The sequence below is a fragment of the Nelusetta ayraudi genome, unplaced genomic scaffold (genome assembly GCF_046127955.1).
Source record: "Nelusetta ayraudi isolate G7.1 ecotype Tasmania unplaced genomic scaffold, CSIRO-AGI_Nayr_v1 ptg000009l, whole genome shotgun sequence".
Lineage (NCBI taxonomy): Eukaryota > Metazoa > Chordata > Actinopteri > Tetraodontiformes > Monacanthidae > Nelusetta > Nelusetta ayraudi.
This window is the reverse complement of record NW_027466059.1, coordinates 1,648,508-1,657,987: the sequence shown is the minus strand read 5'-3', so window position 1 is coordinate 1,657,987 and position 9,480 is coordinate 1,648,508. Positions and strand designations below refer to the sequence as shown.

General features: G+C 43.3%; 1 protein-coding gene across 1 annotated transcript; it reads right to left on the bottom strand.

Annotated features, from left to right (window-relative positions):
* Positions 1-479: 479 nt before the first annotated feature.
* gabarapl2 (GABA(A) receptor-associated protein like 2) lies at positions 480-9,466 on the bottom strand. Its single transcript, XM_076019294.1, has 4 exons — positions 9,280-9,466; positions 7,321-7,376; positions 6,086-6,258; positions 480-3,775 (listed from the first exon to the last, which is right to left on the bottom strand). The coding sequence occupies exons 1-4, from the start codon at positions 9,311-9,313 to the stop codon at positions 3,673-3,675; spliced, it is 366 nt and encodes a 121-aa protein (XP_075875409.1). The 5' UTR covers positions 9,314-9,466; the 3' UTR covers positions 480-3,672.
* Positions 9,467-9,480: the final 14 nt, after the last annotated feature.

The window sequence follows — 9,480 nt, the reverse complement described above, 5'->3', positions numbered from 1 at the left end:
TGGACTTTGTTTTTATTACTTTATTCTACTGTGTTTTTTTTATTTATTTTTATTGAGCCGTCATTAGAGCATATTTCTTTTGCTGATACAGCAATCACTATAGTGACACAACTAACAACTCTGTTTTTATGGCAGGGCAGAAATCCGTGATGTGATTATTTTGAACTGGCCCCAAACTCAAATGATCAAACAACCAATATAAATGTCTTATATGTGTTATATTTAAAGTGTACAGGAAACCAAGACAGAGAATTAATGATTTGTTTCCCATCCCTAATTCTATTTCGTGTACTGAAAGGACACGAGTTATCAGCAAAACAACAATTCCCTTGAAACAATAACTTGCAATAATAACTGCATGGTAATAATAACTGCAATGCTCTGCTCTTTACGAGTGTCTGCAAGTCTCTTTCATATTGCTGCCGTGATATATATGATTTATAACCTCAATTTTCAATGAGACATGAAACACCTCACACTTGGTTTTACAATTTATTTGATTGGTCAGGTCTTCCAGCTACCTTTCCCCTTTCGGATATCTAAAATCCTATATCCTCAAGATATATTTAATTGTACAACACGGACAAAATAAAACAATACTGAGTTTCATAGCAGTCCATCCATATGTTATACATCAACATACATCCTTTAAAAAAAAAAAAAAAAAAGCCTGCGGTGTTGTGGTGTGCAAATCTGAATACTGTATAATGTGGAATCTTGTTGATTTAGCACCAGATATTACGTAAACTGTAGTTCAGGTTAAGACAGACACAAAGGTGCTTAAACTTTAGAACCAGTTGAATCAGAAACACTTTACTTGAAGTGGCATCGTCGACTGTTTCAGCCGGACATCAAGTCCTTGGCACAATCAACCGGCCGAACGTCACAAGGGCCACCGTGTCTCACAGAACCAGATCTTGACAATACCGACACTCAGCCAATCGCAGGCCCCTGAGAGTGTGTTAGGGCTGGGCAAAGCAAATAGTTTTAAGATAAAACCAAGAAAAATATTTGCAGAGAATACCAAACACAGAAAACCTTTGGACCAAAAAAAATCTTTTAAAAACTTGTGTAACACGAGGTGAAGCTGAGCTGGATTTTCACTCGCAGCCTGCTGTTTTGTTTATTAAGAATTGGATGATGTAGTGGGCAGGGCCGTGGTCACGCACAGCCTCCAACTGTCATTCCAGGACATGCTGAGACACTGGACTTCATGTGTGAAAAGCCAATGATTCTATTGCACCAGGAAGTGAGAGTGAATTTTGAGTTTGTATTTTTTTTTTAAGACAGAAAACTCTCTACAAAACACAACTTAAGTAAACCTAATTAATAGGGCTGTCAAACGATTCATTTCTTTACTCGCAAAATCTTCATAGTTAACTGCAATTAATCGCGGTTTGAATTGCACATGTAAAATTCTGTTATATTGCATTTTCAGTCAGTAATGTAAAGTATTTCTTACCAGAAATCGTCCAGAGGGGCCGACTGCGGGTTAGTAAATGGGACAAAAAGGTGCGTTTGAAATGCGATTAACGATCACGATTAATGCGTTAACACTGACAGTCCTACTAACTAAACAACATAACTAAAAGGAAAATAACTAAAAGGAAAAAAGTGCGACAACAAACAAAAAACTGCCTTGAAACTGTTTTGACTTGGTCTCCGCCATGTACACAGGGGTCACTGTTCTAATTCTAATTTAGACGAGCTGGATTAACGTTTGAGTGAACAAATGTTCATTGTGGGTCTAAAGATGATAAAGCCAGTTTTCTCCAGAAACTGACATCAGAGTTAACACTTAGGATGTCATCAAGCAGGCTAAAATTAACCTTACTATGGAGATTAACGAGGGGACTGTGCTACATTTAGAAACGTCCTCATCCTGAACGACAACCTGAAACTGAGCGAAGGAACACGGCTCGCCAGTCATAAATCTCTTAAAATCGGAGAGCATTTTATTCAGCAAAGCAAAAAAAACAACAAAACTTCATAACATCACAGAGATACAACTGGACAGAGGTGCAGTTTACCTTCATATTTATTTAATAGCTAACAATGATTATTTTAGGAATAAATAATGTTAAATAGTTATAAAAGCTCACTTTCATTTGATTGATTCTGGGTCTTAAAACCTGGAATTGGACAGCTGGTTAGAGTGCAGCTCGTATTTATAATATCAGATGAGTGCAAAACAAAACAAAAAATAATGAGGGTTGTTTTGAACCACCTACTCTTAATCACTGAGTAATTAAAAAGAGAAAACTGACAACGTAAGACAAGGAGCCATACAATTTTCCACCCTGCGTACCTTTCAGACGGCGATGACAACGCAAAGGATGTCACGTGACTTCCACAACGACACACACTTCAAGTAAAGTGTTTGTTTTTAGCGGATGGTGCCAGTCAGCCCCGTTGGTGCTGATCTCTATCTGGCAAAAACGGAAAACAAAAGGAGGGCAGGGGCCGGACAGGAAGCGCTCGGTAGCATCCCCAGGGCTCTACTTCCTGCTTCTGAACACCATCGGTCACTGTCGCAAAAAGCTCATTTTAATTAGCTTCCTTCGTGTCCCCCTAGTGCTCTTGTGTGCAACTGCAGTCGCACACCGGAGGTCCTAGACTTGTTCTGACCCGTACAAACACGCACATAACGTGGCTAATAGTTGTACGAGCATAGTTATGCGTTCACAAATTTCCGTGACGACAAATCTGGATTGAAAAGAAGCTGAATTGGTGACGTGTGATTATTACTACGTGAGTATTTCGCGTGTCAAGACCTTGACTGGGATTTCCGCTTCTCAATAGCTAAAAGAACAACAAAAAAAAACCCTAATCAATAACTGTCACATGCCTACTGTGTGTGGTGATTGTTGCTCTGGTTTTGACGGCAGTGGTAAAGATATTTTCCTCCACTTAGAAGCTGGAAACAATCCCGGGACCAACTATTCAAGTCAAGCCTGCCTCAATCGTGCGAGGCTGTAAAACAGAATCGTGTCAATTACCGAAGCAGTTTGATTGATTTTTTACCCTAAATGTATTTTTGTTTTCCATATCAAAAGTTGACCATGAATGGCTGTGCCAAGTGTAAGAGCCAGTGTCTGATGTACTACCAGGGTTTTTCCTCGGCCTAATCGCACCCGTGAAGACCATCACCAACTAGAACACTTTCCTCAGAAGGCCGAATTCCAATCACTGCAAAAACAAACCTCAACATTTTCAAATTGAAGTAAATTTTTGTGGATGTTTTTTTTTTTTTTTTTCTATTCTCGAAGTAGATGTCATATACATGTCCTACAACATTAACATGCTGTGTTTTTCTGCATGTCTTTAAATAGTTAAATATCCTTTATTTGTTAGACAAACTGTGTGTAAAAGCCACTATTCTTGTCTACCGTTCCTATTTGGAGAGGAACTTCTACAGATCAGACTGGGGTTAGAATTTAGGCTGAGTAAATGTTTTCGGACCAGTGAAGGTTCTGTCGGTTCAATGTTTGGGGCCATGAATTGTTTTCTAACACTGATATGGACATGGCTGATAGGTTTCTTCCTTGGCCACCAAAGAAAAACCCTGATAACACACCGGAATATATGTGGCCTTGCCTCGTATGTGTGTGTGTCTGTCTGTGTGCGTGCATTTGTGTGCGTGTGTGTGTGTGTGTGTTATTCATTGAGGCTTTATCCCCGTGTTGTGGAACCAAAGGTGTTTTCTCCGCTGTAGGCCACGTACAGGAAGCCGTCCTCGTCCTTCTCCTTGTCGTACAGCTGGCCCATCGTCAGACTGCAACACAGCAAAAACACACAGTGACCTGGCACGCCAAAGCAAAAAGCCCCATTTTTAGCTCTTTATTGAAATGACTCTTAAAACAAAGAAGAAATTGATGAAAGACAGCTATTTTTTTATTAATGACTTACTATTTATATAATTTCTTCAAGTTCGGTGGCCCGGATTAAAAAGCTTAACGGGCCGCATATGGCCCCCGGGGCCGTAGTTTGCCCATGTCTGAGTTAGGATCACACCGAGAAATGATCCTTGGAATTAAAGACAACGCTCAAAGGCCAATATTTTTGGAGAGTTTGTCACCTCTTGCTTTGATCAAGTCAAAAGGCCTCCAGGAAGGTTTGCCTTATTAAAAAAAACACCAAGTCATCATTGTACCATTTGGACTCGCTGTGTAAATTCTGTGCCCACACCTTGCTGGACTGCTGAAAGACTGGCCCTCTGTCACCCCACTCAACGTCATCGAGGCTGGGCTTAATAACAGCACTAACTTGGTATTTGGGTGTGGCAATGACCATCACGTCCTTGCAGCTGCAAATTGCAGCTTATTACAAATACTTGTATTCAGTCAAGCAGCCCAGAAAGGAAAAACCTACGTCGGCCCCAAACTGGCCAACACCCTCGGAGCAGATTCTCATCGCCGTTCTCTGACCGGCTCTGCTCCTTCTCTTTATATTATTGTTTTTGCTAGTCGAAACAAATGATACAATTTGCAAGCAATCTGTAGAAAAGTGACTCTGTGACCTGATGCGCCTGTCAAAAGCAGAAAAGGGCTCCTTTGAAAGAGCAGACAGAAGAAAGTTCTTAGCTGGCCAACGGGGGTTTTTTTTTTTTCTTTTAAAAAGTTAATTCCCTGAGTGGCTCCAATGATATCTCAGTATAATTGCGTCTTAGCCTGTTAGCATCCTGGCAGTCAGTCCAGGCCTCGGCTCCTGGAGCCCATCTCACAGCACACTCACTGCGAGCCAGCATCTCCATCTGCTGCAGCAGATGCACCAGTTCCTGAGGTGCAACTCAGGGTAGCTTGGCCCCGCTAGTTTGTAATCAGTTTCCCTCCCACTGCCAGCCATTTCCTAACCTCCTTGCATCTGATAGCCTGTTTAGTCACCTAATGACTCCACTTAACGACCTGATAGCACTACTACTACTTCACTCCAATAAGTGTTTGGTCTCTCACACTCAAGTTGGTATTGACTTTGCAGTTTTTAGCGTGAGGTGCAGCGTTTTATCGGTTTGTTTTAAAGTAATTTGGAACTATTCCAAACAAAATGTACTTCCTCTTATCAAAACTCCTTGCGTTACCGGTATTACACGGACAAAGAGCCCTGGATCAAATTGCTCACATCCACGCACTGTGTTTTCGCCACGCTGGCATTGTGACATCAATGAGTGTAAAATGAGAGGAACAATAGGGATGAGTGTAAATGGAGAGCCACTCTCGTTCCCGCTGGGCGTTGACTCACTCGCAGAGCAAGGTTTTGTTTCCCTCTGCAGTCATGCAAATTGGCTAAAGCGCTGCGTGCAGCACAAACTACTTGAGCCTTAAACTGCTTTTCTTACGATGCGTTTTCACCTCGCGGGATGGAGAGCGGGGATACTTCACCCTGACCTTTTAGTTATTCATTTTAGTTGAAGATAAGAAGCTCTCCAAATGCCAGGCCAGCCTCTGGGAAATGATATGGATACAAAGACCGACGTAGCTTTAAGAATTGTCATTTTTGTTTCATATCCATAAATAGTATCTTCAAGTAGTCCAGTGGAAATTAGAATTACAGGGAAGAAAGGTTACACTTATGTGTACTTATAAGCACGAATCCAAATGGCAGAAAGGTCATCGTCAAATTTGGCGGCGTCCACTTGTTAACCACGTTCTGGCACTTATCAACCAGAACTGTCACTGCTGTATCTTTTGACGATGGAAAACTCAAAAGTCCCTGGACAGAGGAGGAAAGTCGTTGCCTCATCAGGCTGCATTCAAGCCAAGCTCCAGGGCACGTATCGCAACAAGCCCATTTAGTTTTTGCCACTGTCGCAATTAAATGACGTCATACACTGCACGCGCTGGATGACGCCTCCGCTCCGACGTCGTTGCTACAGCAGCTTGTCAGATGGGTCAATAATGTGGCCCAGCCTGAACAGAGCCACATCCCATTTGGACACTTGCTAAAAAAAAAAAAAAAAAAAAAAAAACAGCCCTAAAAATGGACAATCAGCCCTTAAATTGGATTTGAGAAGGATTGCCTGCAGTCTGAACGCAGTCTAATTCTTCTCTATTCACGTGACAGGTGCTGTTGCGTTTGATGCTCTCACCTGGACTGCGGGACGGTTTTGTCCACAAAGAGGAAGATGGCTTTCTCTGAAGGCAGCTGGATGCGTTTCCTGATGATCCACATGAACTGGGCCACCGTGATGTCCGAAGGCACCAGGTACTTCCTCTTATCGATGTCCACGATCTGAGAGCCCGAAACCTTCTCCACTATCACCTGCGGGGCGTGCACACGCCAACAGAGAATCTGGCTTTTAAATGTGAAACCAAACAAGCTTGCGTTTGAACAGCTCCGGGTCAGTGGCGTGCCAGAACCTCTCTGATCGCTGTTGGGCAAAGTGGCACTGAGTTACTTCACTCCCTGTGTCAGAAATGTCACTCTCTGGTGTTTTAAAGCTGTGGAGGTGGGCCATAAAAGCCTTTTTCCTCAAAAACTAAGGTGCTGTTTCAGAGTTAATAAGGCCGCTGTGAGCCAATCAAGCTCAGTTGTGGGCTGTCAAATACACAAAACTGAAACATGGCCTAAGATCAACATGAGAAATCACACGTTGCCTTTTCAAAGACAGGTTGCCGCTCTTGTGCAGCCCCCTTCTCATCAACACACTGTCCTTCAATCCAATTGGCACTCAAATGTCAAACTCAAGATTCTTATATAATGGCAAACAATGTGACAATGAGCCCCGGAGCTGACATTTGTTTTGCATTCACTGCCTTTGGAGAAATGCAAGAACGAGACAAACGGATCGTGATTTCAAGATAAAAAAAAGCCCTGAAGTCCACTTCCTGGAGGCGTGCAAGTTGAGCACCTAATGCTGTCTGAAATATCACCCCATGTATTGGGCCGGGGCTTTTGTTTGCTGTGTGGCAGCGTGAGAATTTAGCACCTCGAGGCGTCACCGCCCGATCGTGGCTGATGGCCACAAGGTTTTTCTGTGACGCATTACACACGTTTTCTGTAATTTTTTTGTTTGCTAGTGGCGACCTTTTGTCTCTTGCACACCCAGCAGGAGAATGTCACGTGTGTCATGTGGATGTTAATATTTACAGAATGATACGGAAGAAATAAATACATTGCAAAACAGGGTGAAAAATAACTTGGGGGGGGGGGGGTTACTTATTGAATGTTTCCTTTGCTTCATTGATTGTATTTTGTATCATCACTGATATTTTTTTCAGTTCTTTTTTCCTAACTTTAGCACTTGCTCACGAGTCACTCAATTGTAATCTACTGACTGTGTGTCGCTCAGTGCGTGTCCCCTCCCCCGCCAGCGCCACTCACCGGTACTCGGTCAGGGTACTTGTTGCGTATTTTGGCTGATTCCACACATCGGTGCTCTGAGGAGAGAAGGAAACAACAAACAGGAGGTCAGAGGTCACCGGGATGCCAGAGGCCACTTGGAGGCACCTCTTGAAAAGCTCGCTGCCGTCGAGCAGATACACCAAGGGCCGAGAAGTGCAGGCCCTGAAATATGGTGCAAGCTTCTTCCAATACAGTTTTTCGCAAAATAAAAGCACAATTTCTAAAATTTCAACAAATTACGTGACCAGTACACTTGACGCGATCTGGTCACGTGACCCCATATGTCACGTCCGTTGACGTATAAATTAATTTGTGACACTTTTGCTATGTACCTCTATATCGATACGTCTGAAAACCACCTGATGAGAGCATAAAAACCTTTCAGAGGTTTTTCAAAGTTTAGGTGTTTCCATGACCAGTTTTTTGTTGCAATATTTAGATTTTGCGCAATTCTAGGGGTAATCGAAACGCAGCCACTGGTAACACCATTGTTGGCGCAATGGCTGCCCTGCTTTGATTCAGTATTGTGCCGAACATAATAATAATAATTCTAGTGGTAATGATTATAATCTTTGCGTAAAAAGAGCAGATGGCCACATCTATTTCTGGCACAACTTGAGGGCAACGGGAGACACTAAGCAGAGGCCACAGAGACGAGGCTGAGGTGATGGTGATAAGATGTGGTGGATCCATTAAGGCTCTGCATGTTGCCCACTTTCATTAGCCCAGATAAGAGGCCTACTTTTGGAAATACCTTCACAAAGCTATGCTGAACCAACTGTGACTGGCTGGCCACCACTGTCAGACTTTTTTTTTTTTTTTTTGGGAGGGGGGGGGGGGGCTGTCCCAGTTGACGAGACGAGGTCTCATCACAGTGTTGAGCGCAGAGTTTAAGTCCTGAGTTCGACTAAAAAAAGGAAATGACTGCAAACTGGAGGTGGAACTAGAAAATGACACAACTCAGCTCGATGTGCTGTGAATGTTACACCAAACCCCAAGCAAACATGGTTATCCCACGTTAATGGTTAGTTGTCCTGAAACTTTCTGACTTATGTTTGGCAAAATTCGTACACCAATGTTTTCCAACCTTGATTTGTCTCTAGCCTGTCAGTGATCCCTTCACAAATGAGAAAAGTCAATCCGTTACGTTACGTCTGACACACTTTAGACTTAAACACACAGTTCCGGAAAACAGTCAATTGTGATGTCACAAAGGGCATTTAAACCTCACCTGTACCAATCACCTGTTAGTGGTCACCAGGGGCGGCTGTAAACAGGGGGCTAACTGTGTCACTCTTACTGGGATATAATAATAATAATCCAAATGTGCATCCAAATGTTATAAATTCCAGACGCTCTACTTTCCGTGTTGGGGTATTGTTAGTTTTTGTTTTTTGTTTTTTTTACCGACCTGAAAGCCACAAACAAACCAAACCGGAAGTGTGATACAGCAGTATACAAGGGGTTCAAGCAGTTAGGACCAGAGTGCATTTGGATTCTTGCCCAGTACACCTCTGGTCTGACACGGGTTGCAGATCTGACGCAAGTACTAGGCCAACGTAAAGCACCAAAGTGACGAACGGAATTTGGTGGCGGTGACATCCATCATATCCAGACAAACACGTTTCAAGGAGAAATCCGAGACGAGACCACCGTTCGGTGTCTTAGGTTAAGCCTTTTGTAGCTGTTTGTACTTAGCAGGCTAGCATGTTTTGCAAAGTCATCCGGCGGCGGTGTCCGCAAAAGGATTGACAACCATAATTTGCTGACGGGCTCTGCCGTTAGAAATACATGAAACGACCACAGGGAGAAGGGAAAAAAACAACACTGCGCGGATGAAGGAAAAGAGAGAGGGAGGGAGAGAGGGAGGGCTTCACGGCACGACGAGATAGAGCCTGATCTGTTGTTTCATAACAACCCGGAGCCCCCTTTTTTTACCGAGGGAATGGTCCTCTTTAAACATCCATTTCATCTTTGCTGGATCCCTGCGCTCGGGCGTGACGGACGTGTCGAAGTCGGGGAGAGCGGCCCGGGGAAAAAATCCACAACAAAGGCGATCAAAACAAAAACGTCAACAGAATCTATCCTCCACCCAGAGCTTCCGTCCGTCCGTCGAGCTGGGGGTGACGTCACCGTCTG

Excerpts from the sequence above, each read along its gene's own strand:
- gabarapl2 (XM_076019294.1), bottom strand. The coding sequence starts at position 9,313 with ATGAAATGGATGTTTAAAGAGGACCATTCCCTCG. Across the intron at positions 7,377-9,279 it reads TAAAGAGGACCATTCCCTCG|AGCACCGATGTGTGGAATCA; the intron begins GTAAAAAAAGGG and ends TTCTCTCCTCAG. Across the intron at positions 3,776-6,085 it reads AAAACCGTCCCGCAGTCCAG|TCTGACGATGGGCCAGCTGT; the intron begins GTGAGAGCATCA and ends GCTGTGTTGCAG.